Source organism: Equus caballus, chromosome 7 (assembly GCF_041296265.1).
Source record: "Equus caballus isolate H_3958 breed thoroughbred chromosome 7, TB-T2T, whole genome shotgun sequence".
In the NCBI taxonomy this organism is placed as follows: domain Eukaryota; kingdom Metazoa; phylum Chordata; class Mammalia; order Perissodactyla; family Equidae; genus Equus; species Equus caballus.
The window spans coordinates 71,015,234-71,034,347 of NC_091690.1; the positions used below are offsets into that span (position 1 = coordinate 71,015,234).

Below are 19,114 nucleotides of genomic sequence, written 5' to 3' on the forward strand. Positions count from 1 at the left end.
TGTCTGCTCAGATTCTCTGCCCATTTTTTTGATCAGGTTGTTTATTTTTGTTGTTGCGTTGTATGAGTTCTTTATATATTTTATATATGGGGAGGGTGAAAGGGGTAACAGGGCACATATGTACAGTGACGGATGGCAGCTAGACTTTTGGTGGTGAACATGAGGTAGTCTATACAGAAGTCAGAAGTCGAACTATAATGAAGTACATCTGAAATTTATATAAACCAATTTATTATAAACCAATAGTACCCCCACCCCCCCAAAAAAAAGAAAAGAAAAGAAACTGTGTTCTCTTTGCTCACATATGAGCCAATTCCCTGAGGAGATCAAATAACCAGCAAGTGGCTCGGTTACCAAACCAGCTTGATCGACTCAGAGAGCCTCAGGGCTGGAAGGACGTTATAAGGACATTGTCTGGTCTAATTCTTTTATTTGACAAATGAGGAAACTAAGGCTGAGAGAAGAGAGAGGCCTGCTCAACAGCTAGTCAGACAGTGCCAGGGCTAGAACCTGTGTCTCTCTTGCAGTCTGAGCTCTCTCTCCTCTCTGGTTCCTGTGGCCTCCTCTCTGAGCCCTGAAGGAGGGAGTTATCACTGAGGGTGAAAGAGGGCCCTGGAAGAACCTACCTCCACAGGTATGCAGACGCTGACTCTTCCTTTCCCGTAGCACAGCTTCTCGTGGCCCCAGAGCTTATGCTTTGAATGGCACACACTCAACAGACAGGATGGACCCTGTGCCCTCCATCAGCAGCTGCCTTTTTTGAGTCTGTTTTGAACACTTGTCACTATCTACTCTCCAGCTCTATAACAGATCAGAAACAGCTGATTAGAAACCATGAGAGAGATTGCTGTGAACAAGAAAACTGACACCCTGACTCAGAAAAAAGCAGCAGATGGGGGTCATTTAGGGTAAGGACCAATAGCCTTTCACACCAAAGCAACGAGAAGACTCTCCTTCCTGTTCAAATCCCAATGCAAGTCCTAATAGTGATATCCAAATTATGTTCAGCACATTTTGCTTATTTATGATCTGCAAGCATTTAGACATTTCATAAGGATTTTCATCTAATGTGATTAAAATTATTAAGGTTCTGGCGGTATAACAAGTAAGCCCTCTGCTATGGAAGGGAGGAATTATCCCTAAGGATTCCAGATAACACAGGGTCTTCATCATGACAAAGGGCAGAAGAGAACTGGCATTTGTCATTTGGCCACAATATACCAGGCACATCGTCTGACACACGTTCTCATGTAACTTTCACAACTCTAACCTCACACACAGCAGGCGCTCAGTCATGTCTGTTGGGCCCATGAATGACTGAATGGATTGAGTTGTTTCGGTCTCATTTTAGATATTGCAAAAAGGAGGCCCAAAGACTAGAACTGCCTCTCCGTGATCACCCAGTGGCAGCTGGGAGCCTGAGCTCCGGCCGCAGCCTGCATTGAGTCGGCAGGAAGGACAGCTGCACTTCCCCAGAGGGAACAGTGGAGTTGACTCTGCAGCCATGCTCACCAGCACCAGGAGCACCAGCTGAGGGCCCGCTGCGTCTGCAGCCCAGCGTGAGGAGCACCGCTTCCAGGCGTGTGATGTTCCCTATCACTTATGCTTTCTTTGGTTCACAGGAATGAATTCAGAGCATGGACGGACATCAAGCCCGTGAAACCAATAAAAGCCAAGCCCCAGTACAAGCCCCCAGACGATAAGATGGCTCACGAGACCAGCTACAGTGCCCAGTTCAAAGGGGAGGCCAATAAGCCGACACCAGCTGACAATAAGGTCATTGATCGCAGAAGAATACGCAGCCTCTACAGCGAACCTTTCAAGGAACCCCCAAAGGTGAGAGAGATCCTGTGGGGAGCCCACCAGCACAGCTTGGAATGGAGGGCTAACTTGGCAGAGCGTGAGGGCCGGGCTGCTGCCAACTGGCCCAGCCCCCCAGACTCTTAAGATCCCTCCATTTCTTTTTAGCACACTGAGACGGAGGAGCTTGTGAACAGGAACCTTTGTTAAAGTCAAAGGGAATGTTAAAAAGGAATAGTACCTAAAATAAAAACAGCTTGAAGACTGGCAGATTTCCAGAGAACTAGCTTCTGATTTTGAGAAACCCAGAAAAAAAAAGGGGGCAGAAATCTCACGTGAGCCCTAAATCCCATTGCTTTAAAATAACTGTGCTTTTGCCCCTGAAGCGCTGGCCCAGTATGGGGGGCATCCTCCCCGGCTTCCTTCCCACCCAGCCCCTGCCTCGTCCTCAGCTCCCGTCACTGGACGCTTCCTTACCTCCTGAGTCCCTGAAAACAGCCTGCCCTTTCTTATCCCTGCCCTCGGTAAACACCCTCTGTCGCAACACACCTGTCACATCATCTGCAAGATGTGTTCCGAGTAATTTGTGATTCTCCTGAACGGTTTGTGAATGACTTCCATTTCTGAGTAACTTACAGTAGATGCGGGATTTTCCTGTAATAACACTGCTTTGCCCCGTTTGCATCCCAATATGCATTCGTGAAAGGGAGAAGCAGGTTGGAGCTTCAGCTGCTGAAGCAGGAATCATACATGCCAAAGCTTATTCTAGGCTGTCAAGCCGCATGGAATTGTGCAAATATCAGCTCTCCTATCAATAATAGCAGGAGAAGTCTGAGAAATTAGCCTTTTCTCTGCTTTTGCCCTAAAGTCTTGCACTCAGGTGGAGTTTCCTACTTGGCCCAGGACTGGTTTACAGGTAAGGTAACTAACCAAGCCAGTTTGCCTGGACTCCTCCAGTTGCAGCAGTCAAACATGGTTCCATGAAAGCCCTCAGTGTCGGGCAAACCAGGACAATTGGTTACCTTATTTACAGGTCAGGGGTGACGGAAAACGCCCAGACCTCATTGAGTGAAAACCTGGGCTGTGAGGTTCAGTGTCATCTCTGTCCACCTTCCACAGATGAGGTGGGACCCAGGACGTGGGGTTGGCTTTGGACAAAAGAAGATTCAAGGGGAGGAAAGAGGGAGGATGGGGGAAAGTCAGTCTAGAGAGGGATGGGAGGCGGCTAGCGTATTGAAGGGTCATACCTGGTGGCTCCAGAGTTCTTGAGAAAGAAAAAGCAAGTCTGTCTCCAGGGAATGAGGGGGCAGAACGAGAGGAGGGGGCTTGAAGAGAGTGGCGTGGGCTTGAACAGCTGCTCTGGGGAAAATGGTCCAGGGTTCCAGCCAGAAAGGAGGAGCGGGTGGCTGCGCACTGCTGAAGGCCTTGCTGAGACGAGCCCACTGGGCCAAGCGTCTCAGCAAGGGCACTTCTCCACATGAGCTCACCATCCTAGAGACAGACTCAGAGGAGAGGCCGGCTGAGGCTGTGGCGTAAACCACCCCAGAATCTCTGTGTCTTCCTCCAACAAAGGTTTATTTCTCATTAATACATGTCCTTTGTGGGTTGGCTGTCTGTCACTTGGCTCCTCGTCACCTGTTCAGTCTGGGCCTCTCTGTGGCAGAGGAACAGAGAGCACTGGGAAGCACAAGCTGACTCTTGATCTGTCTGGAGGTGACCTACGTCACTTCTGCTCACATTTCATTGACTAAAGCAAATCGCTTGCCTGCCTGAGTTGAACAGGGCCGTGAGGTCTAATCTTCCCACAGGGAAGGGCAGCAGATGGAGCAGACTAGTAACATGGTCCAGCACCAGAGGTGGTCCAGGGGGAGGGCTGCCAGGCCAGGGAGCCAGTGTGTCCTGCGAGAGTGTTACCAACGTGACCGACCATGGGGTTCAGACAGGAGAAGCCAAATGACCTCACGTCCCTGACAGTGCTTTACACACTGTGCTCCCTCGGGGTCAAATGTGATGCACCATCACCGTTATCCTTTAATTCACCACGTCTTCTCTCTAAATTCTCTCTCCACTCCCACCCCTTTTGTGTTTCTGTATTTGTGGTCTGTCTGTCTGTCTCCCCATGCAGGTGGAGAAACCTAGCGTTCAGAGTTCCAAACCAAAAAAGACCTCAGCGAGCCACAAGCCCCCCAGGAAGGCCAAAGACAAGCAGGCGGCGTCGGGCCGGGCCTCCAAGAAGAAGAGCGCGGAGGGCGCCAGCGCCGCCCCGCCCGACAACAAGGAGCACAGTAAAGAGATGAACAATAAGCTGGCTGAGGCAAAAGAGTAAATGTCACTGCATTTTTCCTTTCATTCTTCTCTCCTTTTCTTTTTTTTTTAACCAACCAACAAAAAAGGCCACAAAATTGATTAGAGGCTTCTCATCTGCCTTGGTCCCGAGTGTCCCAGGAGCTCTCTGGTTTGGTTTCTTTGAATGGAGGAATCCTCTTTCAAAGATTGTGTGGCATGCCTCCTGTCCAAACCAGAGCAGCCGGCCGCGCGTGGCAGCGGGGTCCACGCTGCGGGCCCCTGGACCCCTGGGCGGCTGGCTCACCGGCTGTGCCTCGGAGGCAGCTGGGCCTGCACTCGGGGGAGGGCAGGCAGGGCGTGGCAGAGGCAGTTCTGACCGGGCTGCAGAGGAGACCTCCTGCTGGCGCTCGGAAATGCCTATGGCGTGGCCTCCTCCTATCTTCCCCCCAGGAGATCAATTTTGCGACCGTGATCAATTTTGAACTTTAGGTAAACGTGTTCTTTTCCAAAATTCAGAGAGTTATCATGTGCTACAGAAGCTCAACTTGGGCTTCAGCAATTGGCAAAATCTGTGGAAATATTTAAAAAAAAAACAAAAAAACCCTCGGCCTTAACGTCAATAAAATGAGTCGCGTCTGTTAAGTTTAAGTCAGTTTTTCATAGAATCTTCTGTTAGAAACCTGTGACTCCCTTCGGTTTCCTATCAGTAAATTGTATACCAAGTAATAGATGTGCCACTGGTGACGAAACCTAGGCCAGGTGAAAGGTTAGGTGTTTTAGGTACGTTCTCGACATCACAGGGAGATGACGAAAGTAAGGAGACTATTTTCCTCTGTTTACCCTCAGCCTACCCAGTGCTGCCGATTTTGCAACTGGTTACAGGTGACGGAGGAAGAAAGCTGGAGGTGTAGGGGTCGTATATTTAGAACGTGGCTTTCTTGCTTCTGAGAAACACGAGGCCGGAGGTAGACATAGTGGCCTGTGTGGCGATGTTTACTTTCCCTTCCTGCGCTGTTCTTGCTCCGGCCCCCAGGGAGGACAAGGACGCTGAGCTTCAGGCTACGGGAAATGTCTGTGACTTCGCTGAAGACTAGGAGAGTTCCCTGCTAAGTGCTTAGCCAGCATATTTGACCTCATTCATGTATAAAAGCAGCTCTCACTGTATTCTGTGTCACGTGTCTGTGCTGCCAAAGCCCCCAGGGGCGGCAAGTGCCACCTTAGCCGTGCTAGAGTCGTGTCGTAGGCATTAGTCAGAGAGTTGTGAGAAGACCCCCAGTGCTCGTGAGGGAACCCAAGATACCCCAAGAGAAATTACATTTGCAAACCCCGTGACGTGTATTGCCCAGTCCGCTGTCTTTCTCCTGTCCTTAAAGTGCTTGCCGCTGCCAGCGTTCTGGAATCGCTGGACGGCCGTGGGACGCCAGGCCTCTGTGCAGGCTGGCTTTTCCTTCGTCGTGAAAGTGATGTAGAGTGAAGTTCTCCCCGTTCCTTACCTCAGAAGTCCCTTCAGGTCCTCCTGGTCTGGAGGAAGTGGGGGCTCCACCAGCTCTCTGTATCCTGACTGTTCAAGCAGCAAAGTCTCTGTTTGCACCATCTTGTTTGTCCCCTTGGGGCTGATTGAGAAGTCTTTTGCAAATTAATTGAGCGTCTGCCACGCGGGCCATATTTCTTAAGGGAACAGGACCAGTAGCACTGATGCGCTCGGCCAGGCCCGAGGCCATCTTCCTGTGTATCTCCGGGGATGGAACTGTGAGGAAGGAGAAGTATGGAGCAAGGTAGGAAATGCTAGTGAGTTTCAGTGTTCATGAGTCACACATTCTGATGCCTGTCTGGAAATGACTAGCGTGGATCTCAGTACCGATGCCAGCTATTTGCTAGCTCCTCTTAACATTAACCAGAGAGCTCTATCAACAGGATCTTAACTTCATCCAGAGAATTTGCCAATGTATGTTCGTTCTCTCAAGATCTAGCATTAGTCAGACAAGTTGTTGTTAGCCACAATTTGGATTTCTCCATAGAATAGTCATATATTTTTTGCAGATCAAGCAAATCAGAGTTTACAATACCCAGGGAACATTCATTCACTTATTGAGTGCCTGTGTTCCAGACACTGTACTAGACGGGGTGGGTGGTGTAAATAAATCTGTCTCCACGGCAGCACAGCCAGAACTACACGGCTGACTTGATCCCTGTGTCTGATTCAAGCTTGTGTTGCCCAAATCGTAGAGTCTCCGCCCACCTCACAGCCCCAGGGATGTCTCGTACCCTGCCCGACTTGAGGCTTTACGTGACAGGTCTCGTGTCTTTTCAACCCTCGGTATCCCCGTCTTTTTAACATCTCCAACCGAGAAAATCCTGTCTGTATTTCACTTTGACTCTTGAATGTGCCCCTTCGCTGGCAAGAAACTTCCTTTGATTTCTACCGTTTACATATAAAACTCAGCCAGTCTCCTTCTGTATCGCAAACCTACCGATTGAAACTGATTTTGGCTTCACAAGCAGTTTTGGTTTTGCCTTTCTGAAGGTGACCAAGCTTCCAGCACTTGTTCTGCCTGTTTTTGCCCGTTTCCCCGTGGGTTCCTGAGCTTTCCCAGCAAAAGAGCAGGGGCTGAAGCTTTCCCATTGTCTGCTTCACTGGCCTGCAAAAATAACCCCTAAGGCTGTGCATCGGCTCCGAAGCTTCTGTTATCCGCTGGTGCTCCCATTCGGTCTGTTCCCTGTGCCTCTCCGAGGCAGACAGGAAGTGTCTAATTATGATTTTGTGGCCTGGATTTTGTTGCATACCACAGATTGTCTATGTAATGTGTAGCGCACACCTCTCTTGGTGCTATTTCATTCCTGCTGTTAGTAAGAAAATGACGAAAATATTCATGTATAGCCAATTGATTGTGACGTGCTTGTGGTCTGTGCTTGCTCAGAAAAAACCAACCAACCAACCAAGAGTTCTTCCGATTATAAATAAATGCTAAAGACGAACACCACTTTCTTGATCTTATTTCCTTGGTAAGGCCCAGCCGAGTAGGTGAAGGAACCAGCCTTTGCCATCTGAGCCACTCTCCACGAGATGAGCTGTTGCCCTGCATTTTTTCGGGGTCCTCCATAATGCAGCTTAACTCTCTTAGATTGCCTCTCAGATACTAATTGCAAGCAGTCAGAGCTAAGTGTTGGGAAAGGCGAAGATGGACCGGGAGACCACTGGCCGACAAGGTAGTGTAACGTTTTGGTCCCATGTTGCTGGGGGTGAGCGCCGCCAGCGCCACAGCTGCCGGGAGGCTGGGCCCTGACTCTCCACCCCTTTCCCATGAACCTACAGCACCATCGGTTCTGGCTTTTTCTCCTCCCAAGGGACGGCGGAGATGCCTTCACTTACCCATTGATCTGGTCATTGTGGAGGGTCCCCCCTCCAGAGGTTGGCTCACTGTATGAGTTATGAGTGTGCCAGTCTTGTGTGTGCCTTATATGCCCACTTTCACATCCTTCTGCTAAAGTGGGAGACAGAAGGTTCTATACTTTCATACGGATCACTCTTCCTTTTTCCAACATATGTTGATTGAATAGCTATCATGGACCAGGCACTGTGCTGGGCACCAGGGAAACTAGGATGACTGCGACCACACCTCTGATCACAGTGGTGCACGAAGGAGGAGTCTGTTCTAGCTGGTTCCGTGGATCTGGGAGGACCTCAGTGGACAGGCAGGTGATGACCAGGTGAACAGAGCCTGGGATGGTGAAGGCATGCCAGATGGAGGGAACTGCACGAGCAAAGGTGTGGAGGGGTCCAGCCCCAGGTGAGCTCAGGTCCTGGGAAGTAGTTCGCTCAGGGAGGGTCAAGGCAAAGGCTGGAGGTGGCAGAGTCCGTCCTGGAAAAGCCCGGTGCCCGTGAGTGGGTGGCTGCTAGCTGGGGTCTCCATCCATACACCCACCTCTCCATGCTCCCTGCCGTCATGCTGCTCACCCTCACCCACATGTCGGGCAACAACCGCCAGTCTTCTCATGCTCTAGGCTGGGACTTGTATTCTATTGCTGGTCTCCAGTTTCTGGGTTTTGGGGAAGAGCTGTGGTAGGAATCAATCGACAGTCACATATACGAAAATCCTCTATCTGTTTGTCTTCCAGATGGACAGAGAGCACTCCACCCACCTGCCTGCCTTTGTAAGGGCAGAAAACACAAAATACTGTTCAATAAGTAAAACAAGTACATAAAAGTATACAGCTCGCTTTCGATCAGTTAAGGATTGTTTTGATCAAAGCCAGGGAGTGAGAGAGATGCAAAGAAAGACAAGAGAAACAGAGAGGTAGAAATAGAGGCAGAGAGAAAAAGACAGACAGAAAAACACATATATGGAGACACCAAGGATAACCCCCGAGAAGGTGAGATACGCTCAGAACCAGAGAGAGTGCAAGGGTGGGGCAGCGGTGAAGGCAGGAAGGCGGGGAGCCTACCTGGCTTTGTCTGTGCCTCCCAGGGGTCGGGGCTCAGCCAGGGCCTCGGCCTGCAGCTCCCACCGTGCTCCCCGATGCTGCCCGAAGCCAGGAGGCAACCCTATAACCCATTCCTAATATCACCCCGCTAAAACAGCAAACAAGAGTAAAACCAGCCCCCTGGTTTTAAAATAGGTCATCGTTACTAAATGAGTTATAAGTGTTTTTTAATTCTTCCTTAGCGTTTGTGTGTTCTTAGAGAAATTCTTCCCTCATTTTTTTTTCCCACTAGGGTTTAAAATTTATAAGCTGCTTCTCATAGATTTGGGGAGTGTCAAGTCGCATTTCACAAAGGCTATGAACTTCCTTAGCGTGTCGTCGTGATTTCAAGGTCCTTTTACTGCTACAATGTCTTACAGCAGTTTAAATTTTCAGGACCACGGGTATTAAAAGCTTCTTTCAGGATGTAGCCTGTGGACCATCTACAGTTAAGGCAAGCCCCCACCCCCAGCCCCACCTGAGGCCAGCAGGGCTGGGTCAGCAGCTGGAGCAGCCAAGGCCACCGAGACAGGAGAGGCAGCTGTTTGAAAGGAACGGAACCAGCCCTCTCTTAGTGGAGTCTTGCAGGACCAGGTACATCGTCCAGACCGCCTCCATCCCACTGCCACTTGATGCATAGATCCGCGTGGCACCTAGGCCATCCTAGAATACCCGTAACGGCAGAACTGACATCACTGCATGTTTGTTCTTTATCGTGTGAGTACTGGTTAACTCTGGCAGTACACTCAGGTGTTTACAAGGTTGGTGGGTGGAAATCAGTGCAGGCTGTGCAACTCTGTCATTCACTGAACTCTTTGAGTCTTGGTGTCCTCCTCTGAAAATGGGGACACCAATACCCACCTCAGAGGAGAGGACTGAGGATGAAATGATATGATGGCTGTAGGGAACCCCAGTGGACACTAAATACAGGTCACTTCAGGCCCCTCCCCCTTCCCTTCACAGCACTTGAAAGGGCTGTGCTCATTCTCTCTGATAGATAGTTAGCTATGAGTAATCTCTGACATTACAAGAAGTTGATTAAGGCAAACACTCTGATTAAGAAGATCGCTTTTCAAGGATTCCCACTGTTGAATTACCTTGAGCCCATAGACCTAAACAATAATATTCTAACGATTTATATTTATTGCTTACGCAGCATTTCCTCCTGCGCTGTTCTGTTGACTCCTCCTAACACTGTGGAGCAGGTGTTTACCCCAGGTAATGGACAGGAAAGGGACGCTCAAAGAGGAGGGGCGCCTGCCAGCTCGGTCCAGCTCAGAAAGCTGAAGGAACCTCGGAGCCCAGGCCTTCCCACACCCCGGGCTGTTTCTCCCCTTCACCTGCGGGAGGCTGGGGCTGGCTTGAAGTGAATCAGGTTTCAGACAGGTTGGACTCATAACTAAAACTACCCCCATGCCTCCCAGTGCCGGCTGGTCAGGCCATTGCAGGCCCTCCGGCAGGCTCACCTAGTATCCTCTTTGAACCTTGGGACCCAGATACAAACCAGGGAAAATAAGAACTGGATCAGGTCTTCTCAGACAACGGAATTAATTGACCAATCATCTCAGCCAAATATATAGGTCTTCTCATTTGGGTACTAAATTAACTGACTGGGTGATTGAAATGCATGGCTGTTGAATACAGAATGATCCATCAGATTTTTGACTCATAAGACATACACTTGGTACTGGAGATACCAAGATCAAGGTGTCTATTACCTGAGGCATTGGATCAGAGACCACCATTTTGTGCATTTTATTTCAAACAGAGGAACTGAGCTTAAATCTCTCTCCTGTGTCCTCATGTAAGTGGCCCTGAGTCACTGTTAACGTGGCATTGTATATAACTATCTCAACCCAGAGATCTTATCTGGGGCCAAGGGAGCTTCAGATGCTGAGATAAATAAATGACCGCCACTGCTACTGGTTTAAGCTGCTGGAGGGGTCTTTAGAACATGCAAATCTGGCCATGTCACACCCTGCTTTAAACCGTCTGTGGGCTGCTCGGGGCCTGCAGAAGCGTATCGTCCCCTCAGTGCACCATGCCGCTTCTCACCTCCATGCCTTACCCACGCTGCCCCACCTGCTCAGACTGCCCTTCTGCTTCTCCACCCGGCTAACTCATCCTTCAAGACTCCGCTCAGGGGACTGCTCCAGGAAGCCCTTCCCGCACCTCCCAGCCTGGGTAAGATGCTCCCTGTGTGTGTCTTTATCATGGAACGTACCACATGTACTGTGTCATCTGCTCACGTGTGTGTCCCCCCACTAGACTGTGCTCCCCCCGGGCAAATGCCAGGTCCTTCTCTTCATCTTGGTAGCCCTAGCTCCTGGCCCAATGCCTACCACAGAGAGTGTCTTCTAAAGTGTTGGCTGAATGAATAATGAGTGAGTGAATGAATGACGGTATTCACCATCTGCGTCCGTATTCACCACGGTGCCTCCACAAGGCTTTATTCTGCCTAATAATCATCTTGCTCACATGAAAGGGGTGTTTTCAAGAGACGTCACGGCCACAGCAGAGCACAGAGCAGTCAGCGGCTGGTTTTATAATGGCCAGCCTCTGGGCCAGCCTACCCCTGTACTTTATGTGGCCACTTTTCCTAAACTGTCCTGACTTCGAAAAATCATAGACTCTTGGTTAGAGGGTAATCTTCCGGGGCTGGCTAATCCCACCCCCTGCCCAGGGCAGAGCTCCTCACTCCACGATGGCAGAGAGGCATCCCTCTGGGGCATGTCTTAGAAGAAGCACGGGGAATTAGAGCCAACGAGCCTGGTTCTAAGTCCAAGCTCTCCTGTTTACTGCCTGTGTGACCTTGGCGGAGTCTCTTAGTATTTTTGAGCCTCAATGAGATAACAATAATACACTGCTGTTGTATAACAGTAATGTAAGTAGCCATCACTATCCAAATCTGTGTGGTTCCCAAATTCAGAAAGTAGGGGTTTGGTCAGCAAGGGACACAGTGTTACCCGACTCTGTTTGGTTCAGAGTTGGGATAGCAGGTGGTGAGAGTCCTGTGAGCAGGGGGTCCCTGTTTCTGAATGACAGGGCTGTTCTGAGGGCCTGAAGAGGACGCATGCGAAGTCCTCCGTAAACTGTAAAGTGGAACGCCCGTGTCAATAGTCATTTATGGGTAGTTTTGCTGACCACCGCTTCCCAGTTACTTACCACCCTTGGTCCCAGTGGTGTGGTGCTGGAGCTACATGTGGTGAATGCACTCCCGCTGCCACACGTCAGCCCGGGTGCAAGCCCACGGGTACTGGCTCTCACTGCCCCGCCCCCTCCCTTCCCCGCTCCACTCTGAGCACACCCTATCAGTCACCCGTGCAGAGTCCATCCTGCAATTACACGCTCATTTTAATTGATCCTCTCTGGACGCGTGAAGCCAATTTTGATTAATTGCTCGAAATCTCATCCTTTGCTGTAGATGGGGTGGGGGGAAGGACAAAAATTGATCGGCCAGTTCCAAGGAGCGCAGAGCTAGAAAAGAACTGAGCGTTGCTGTCTGGTTGCCTAGTCCAGCACTTGACATTTTAAAAGGGTCATCAGCAGGATTATCAGATTCTTGTCAGCCCCTTGAGACAGTCAGCTATGCCCTTAACTTTGCCTTCTTGGTGTTAAAATAACCAAGGATGCTTTTAAAAATATTTATTATACAACTGAGAATTTATTTAGTTCCTTTTAACAGGTTATACCTAGAAAAGGTATTTAACAACAAAAACAACACAGGGCAGAAAACATAACCGTCTAGCCACCCAGTACTACCACTTCCCTGCACGGAAGAGCGTCCCTGCCTCAGGAACCCGGAGTCCTGAAGAACACTCTGGGCTAGGAATCTGCCCCAGGTCTCTGGTTCTACTTTTGTAAAAGGCAGAGTTGGCACAGCCCAGGGGAAGGGAGCAAACACCGATGCGGCCTCTACACGTGTTCTCATTCAATCCTCACAGTAGGGCCAGAGAGTGTGCAGGTGTCACCCCCATTTCTAGAGAAAGAGATCCAGACTCAGTGACTCAGTAACAGAGTCACACGACGTGTAAGTGGTGTGCCAGGATGTGCAGCCAGGTTTGGGTGACTAAAACCCATTCTTGGCCCAGATCTTGAGACCATCTCTAGGATTCCTGTGGTAAAGAAGATGTGCATCCTCCTGAAATAGCCGTCTCCTCATTCTGTCCCTGTCCCTTCCTTCTCCAAAACCTTCGATGACTCTAAATACTCTCAGTGTCAATGGAAAATGAGTCAGATGAAGGCCACAGATGATGAGTTCGGTCAGCATAGTTACTACCCCCTCCCCCGCTCCCGGCCCCCTGCCCAGAATTAAGCCTTGTGGTAGCAGCATCTTTCCTAGCTGTGGTCCTAGCCGCTCTTCCTGTGCTGATGAGCCCCATCTGGGTGGACTCTGTGTGGCCCGGGGCTGGTAGACCGATGGGCAGCTGTGCAGGTAGGGCTTATAGGTGTGGGTGTAAATGGGCACTCAGACCAGGATGCTGCTGCTCTCTGGGACTCTCTTCTTCGCCAGAGTCTGCTGAAGGCTTGGAGGTAGACCTGGGAGGGGAGGGGGTCCTTGTGTAGTAGAGGCAGGAATGGCTGAGGCGAAGGGAGGCTGGCTGTTGCAGGCCTGGCCCCTAGAGGGGCAACTCTCTCAGGAGATGCTGTCTGGATCTCAGAGCTGGGGACCTGCAGAGGTCAATGGCTCCAGCCTCCCACCCAGACAGAACCAGTCAGGGTCATCTCAAGCCAGACCCAGTTCAGACATCTGTAGATAAATTTGGAATCTCTATAGTTGAAGTCACACCCATGAGAGATGTTGTCAGAGAGAGGAAAGAGCTTGACTGGAAGTCTGTTATCCTCAGTTAAGGTCTTGACATTGCTACAAACCTACGATGTGACCTTAGGCAACTTACTTCCCCTTGCTGAGCCCCAGTGCCCACCTCTGGAAAATGGGCGTGTGTGTGGACCGCTGACTGCCTGGCTGACAGTGCTGTTGAGACCACAATGTGCCACACTGTGTGTAGAGTCCTCTTAGAGAACCACGAAGAGGGGTTACAGTTTGGGAGGACAAAAGAGGTGCTAAGGCAGCTAAAAATAGGAAGTCATTTGTGTGTCATGTAAATGTGGTTTTGGGATTTGATGTTGTGCGAGTTACTTTGAAAACTTCTCATTGAGGACAGAGGGCTCCTACTAGGCGCCAGCCCTGTGCCGGAGCTCTCTGGCCTCCACGCTAGTCAGTGGCCTGGCACATAGTAGGCATTTATTAAATGTTTGTGGAAGGAAGGAGAGAGGAGGCGGGGGCAGAGAGGGAGGGAGGGAAAGAGAGAGGAAGCAGACGTGGTCCCTGCCCTCAAGGAGGCCCAGTTTGGAGAGGTGGCTACAAACAGTTGGCAACTCATGTGATGGGGCTGCTGTGAGGGGTGAGGGGTCGGGGGGCGCTGTGGGAACACAGGAGACGGAGGACTCCACCCCTGGATGTGGAGGGTCCGGTGATTTCGCTGAGGAAGCAGCCCTGGAACTGAATCTTCAGTGGGGGCTCCTAGGCAGATGGGGAGGGGTGGTGCTGGGCAGCAGCGCTGATGTACCTGAGGGAAAGTTAAAGCAGTGAGGGCTCTATCAATGGAGGTATAGACTGCCCAATGGAGGACAGAGGCGGTGTGTCCCGCTTGGAGACCACGCCTGCAATATCACGTTCAGTTCTGGGGGTCACACTTTCCAAGGGATGGGGAGCCAACTGAGATGTGTTGTGAGGAAACCAAATGTCTGAGCTGTCAGGGGGCGTGTGTTGCCCAGAGAAGCCAGAAATAAGTTCACACTTGCTGCCCCTTCAAATATCTTCAAATACCTGAAAGGCTGTCCCAGGGCAGGCGGCATAGCAGAGGGTGGCCCCAGAATTCAAACCCGGATCAGGACAGGGATGGGAGGGAGTGGAGCTGACAGAGATACAGGTTTCTGCTCAGGGTCTAAACACTGGGTCCCCAGGAGTGGGCTGCCTCATCGGGGTGTGTGCCCCACCCTGGGCAGTGTGGGCAGTGGCTGGGACCAGCTAGGAGGGAAGCGCAGAAGTTCGGGAGACCCGAGGACCCTCACGTCTGTCCTTCCAGCCCTGGGTTCATTTGACTTGGCTCTATGAAGTTGTGTATTCATAGGACAGAGAGGGAGGGCCTCTCCCACTAAGGGACCTGCGGTCCTCTCTGGCAGAAGAGACACAGGCTGATGCAGGCTTAGGCTTAGGGCCCGGGCGGGGGTGGTGCCAGGGCACCAATGGCCTTGCGGTGTTTGTGGTGTGCTCTCATGGGTCTGTCTCCTGCTCCAGCCTCGGGGCTCCTCAAGTCAGGGCCCAGGTCCCATCCCCTTCTGTGCCCCCAGCACAGGGCCTAACAACAGAGTGGGCACTCAGCAGACTTTGTCTAACAAGTGGATAAAAGAGAAAAAAATAAAATAGAAAAAGCTACACACCAGCCATCCGTTACTCCCACCAGTATCTACCAGGTACTCCTATGAGCCAGACGCCAGATACTGGCGATGCAAAGATGAACAAAACACAGCCCACGGACTAGTGGAGAGGCGGGTAATTACCAACCCCCCCGCCCCCAATAAGGCTGAACCCGCTCCGTGGATCCCGCGGGGGAACGGGGCGAGAGTTCTTGTTTTGAGAACGCCTTGTCTCCTGCAGATTCTTCATAAGAATAAGGAGCCTTTCAAAGACGGTTTCCTTGGCACACCCCGTTGGGCAGCCGCATTTCCCATAAATGCATTGGGAGCTTTGTTTGTGTCTGGGAAGCGTGGGCGCCTGTGCGGGGCCCATGGAAGCAGACAGGAGGAGAACAAAGCTGTGAAATGGCCCTGTCCACTGTCCCCCCACCTCCTGCCAGAGTCCCTGAGGTGCAGTCGGCCTGGGCCCGGCTCAGCTCCTCCTGCCCATCTTTGCTTCAAGAGAGTGTGCTCCATCCCTCTACCTCCTCATCGAGATGTTGAGGGGCCTATATTTCAGTCTGGGACCTGCTATCCACTATCTGTGTGACAATGGCAGAGTTGCTTGCCCATTCTGGGCCTAGTTTCCCATCTGTAGAGGAACAGAATTGGACCAGATCTCGAAGCCCCTCTTCGGAACTAGCATTTACAAAACATCACCCATTTTCCAGGGGTCACGCCATGAGCGTTCACATAAACTAATCCTTCCTGGAAGGTGGGCACTGTAATCCCCATTTTATAGGTTAAGGAAACTGAGGCTTGCCCACGATGACATCCCACAGCTAGGAAGGAGCTGGGTCAGCATTCGAACCCAGCTCTTCTGGCCTCGAGCCCATTTGGTGCAGCCTCTCTGCCAGCAGGCTGCTCTGCACATTATAGGAAGTTATCTATGCTGAGACACCCAGCACGTAGCCTGGCACACAGTTATTGCTTAGGAAAGAAGGGTTTCCTTCTTCCACACTGTGGAGGCAGGGGATTGAAGAACAGGGTCCCCAGGTCCCCATTTCTGAATAGGACCCTACGCCAGGAGCACTGCCCAGCTCTGGGCTGCTTTGATGGTGCATCAGCAAACAGTCTGGGGAGAAAAAACCCACCTGGCTGGATTACGGGATTAGAATTGTGGGTAAGCGCAAGAATCAGCCCTTTCTCCAGACGGTCTCAGCACGGCTCCATATCCTCCTTCCAGACTCTCCCAAAGCAGGGATCCAAGGTCAGTGTGTGTGTTACCCAGGGGGCATTGTCCATCTCCAAGGAAACAGGAAGAGGTGCAGAAAATTAAGTTCCTAAGATTTAGGATGTCTCATGTAACTGTGGAACAGTAAATTTTGCCAACAGGACAGAGCCTGACACAGAAAAGCCTCTCATTCATTCCTTCATTCGACAAGGTTTGTCAGGGCCTTCCCTGGGTCGGGCGCTGTTTTAGGTGCAGAGGATAATGATGTGCAAAATTGACACGGTCCTGCCCTCCGAATGCTTCAGTCTAGTAGGAGAAATGTTAATCCAAAAGAATGCAAGTAATTAGCCATGAAAAGGGGGAGGAAAGAAAGTGCCAGGGACTAGGAGAGTGGGGAGCAGGGGACCTCCTCACCTCTGCGGGGTTGGGGAAGCCTTCCCTGAGAAAGTACTCCAGGGAGCCAAGAGGTGGAGGATGACTAGGCACCCACCAGTGGAAGAGGGAGCCAGAGAATGTTCCAGGAGGCGACAACAGCATGTGCAAAGCCACACATGGAAGGGAGCAGGGCACACGGAGGAACAGAACATAGTCCTGGGAGGCTGGGACACAAGGGGTGAGGAGGCTGCAGGAGCAGGCTGGTGAGCTGGGCAGCTGGGCCAGGTAACAGGTTCTCTTTATTCTGAGCGCAAGCAGGAGCCATTGAAGAGTTGTTAGCAGCGAAGAAGGGATTTGCTTTTTTTGAAAGGCATTCTGATCTCTGTATGACAAACAGATTGGAGGATGAGCAGGGGGTGCCAGTTAGGAGGCTGTGACAGGCAGCGGTCCAGAGAGAGGCTGGCACAGCTGGTGGGGCGAAGGGAGGGAGGGAAAGAAGTGGGAATATTCAAGAGATTAATGTTAGGAGCTGGAACAGATGGCTCTTGAAGGCTCGGGTGAAGGTTTTGGGGGAGACGGAGGTGTCAAGGGTGACTGGCTCTGGCTGAGGCCCGGGGGTAGATGATGAACCAGGTTTCAGCAACAATACTATGTAAATCTTTCCTTCCGTTTGACCTTTGTTCCAGATACTCTGCTGGGCATGGGGGCTGCAGGCAAGGAGGGTGGCCCTGCCTCCAGGGAGCTCACAGTCTAATGGGGGAAGGTTGACATGTAACTGGGGTATCTGTGAATGTGGGGAGAGACCATGAAATGGTGCTGCAGGGGAGACACGGACAAAATGAATGCGGAGGGACACGTCCAGAAAGACCTTGTGAGGAGGTGGGATCTGAGCCGAGCCGTCAAGCACAGACAGGCAAAAGTGGTGAAAGAGGGCAATCCAGGCAGCAGAAATAAACAGAACATTGGGAGTATGTGAAACAGCGTGGAGTGGCCCAGGACAGTGCAAGGAGGGGGAGGCTGCAGGGCTGGCTTCCTCCAGGGCTGCTGTGGGGTCCAGTGAGCTAAAGGAACAAGCGTGGGAGCATTGAGCAAACTGTTACTGCAGTCATTATAGTAAAGGACTTATTCGTGTGATGCCCCCCAGGCACTCTATGAATATCAAGAATTATGACTTCAGATCCCTGCCTAACAGGGTCGTCTGATCCTCTGTCCTAGAAGTCCCTGACATTTGTATTGTTGTCCCCATCTTACAGGTGAGGACACAGAGGTCTATTGTGGTTGAATAACTGCCCAAGATGTTGCAGGCACCAAGCAGCACAGAAGCCAAGATTAACCCAGCCAGTGGTTCTAGTTCCTGAGAGAGCATGCAGGCTGGGAGGCAGAAGGGGCTGTGTCATAGGGTGTCTTGAGGAGCCCTGCAGCTGGCTCAGAGCACCAGAGTTGCTTGTGCAGGCTGGGCCATGCCCAAGGACAGTGGGCCTGTGGGCTGCGGGCTGAATCCAGCCCATCTCCATTTACCCATCATGCACCCGGCTGCCACCCTCGGGTGTGACTTTGTCTCGCTCCACAGAGGGCACTGTGAGTGTGGCTCCTGCCAGCCTTGCTGGGAGTGGTGGGGCAGCTTTCAGATGGGGAGGCTGGCGGGCACTGTGGACCAAGTGATGGCCAGTCAGTGTCAGTGAGAGTTTTATGTTGCCCTCGAGCACAGTTTTGTTCATAGGAACCAACCCGGGCTGCTTTGGTTTTAAAATGAATGCTTAATTTATAAAAGTAACAAATTTTAAAAATCTAGTAAAATGTAAGTCTGTGTTTTAAGGGAGGTTTTATAACTTAATTCAATTCTCTTACATAATTTAAATTAAATTATAAATAATTTTAAGCCAAGGTTAAAAATATGATAGCTGTTGGGTTGTCATAAAAGTTCCATCATTGTTTATAAAATTTATAAAATTATATTTTCAACTTAAAATCACGTCTAAATTAAGTATTCCATTATGCATTTTATATTGGTATCACAAAGCTAATCTGTTATATATTCTAATATGCCAATTTTTTTTTTTTTTTTTTGAGGAAGATTAGCCCTGAGCTAACTGCTTGCAATCCTCCTCTTTTTGCTGAGGAAGACTGGCCCTGAGCTAGCATCCGTGCCCATCTTCCTCTACTTTATATGTGGGACGCCTACCACAGCATGGCATGCCAAGCAGTGCCATGTCCGCACCCAGGATCCAAACTGGCGAACCCTAGGCCACCGAAGCAGAACATACGAACTTAACCGCTGCGCCTCTGGGCCGGCCCCTTCCAAATTATTTTAAACATTACAAATACTTTCAAACTAAATCTACACAGATTTTCCTAAACTTAACACCAAAAAAAGGAAATATTATACATTTGATTTATCATTTCTAATCTTAATTCTAAACCTTCCCATGATTAAAGACACTTCCTCACTAAGGAAACAAGTTTACTAACCAAAGCAATACAGGATGTTACATCTGAGAAAATTTGAGGCTAGCTCACACTGGCTGAGAGTGCTCGTCAGACAGAAATCTGGGGTGCGGC

The 19,114-nt window shown here is 50.6% G+C and overlaps 1 protein-coding gene across 2 annotated transcripts in view; it reads left to right on the plus strand.

Annotated features, from left to right (window-relative positions):
- MAP6 (microtubule associated protein 6) overlaps nucleotides 1-19,114 on the plus strand; it is a 77,124-nt gene that overhangs the window by 53,769 nt on the left and 4,241 nt on the right. For both annotated transcript variants that reach the window (XM_023645691.2, XM_070273276.1), the window contains exons 2-3: nucleotides 1,623-1,836; nucleotides 3,926-4,122. In XM_023645691.2, the coding sequence (XP_023501459.2) occupies nucleotides 1,623-1,836; nucleotides 3,926-4,122 (411 nt within the window). The remainder of the gene's footprint in view (nucleotides 1-1,622; nucleotides 1,837-3,925; nucleotides 4,123-19,114) is intronic.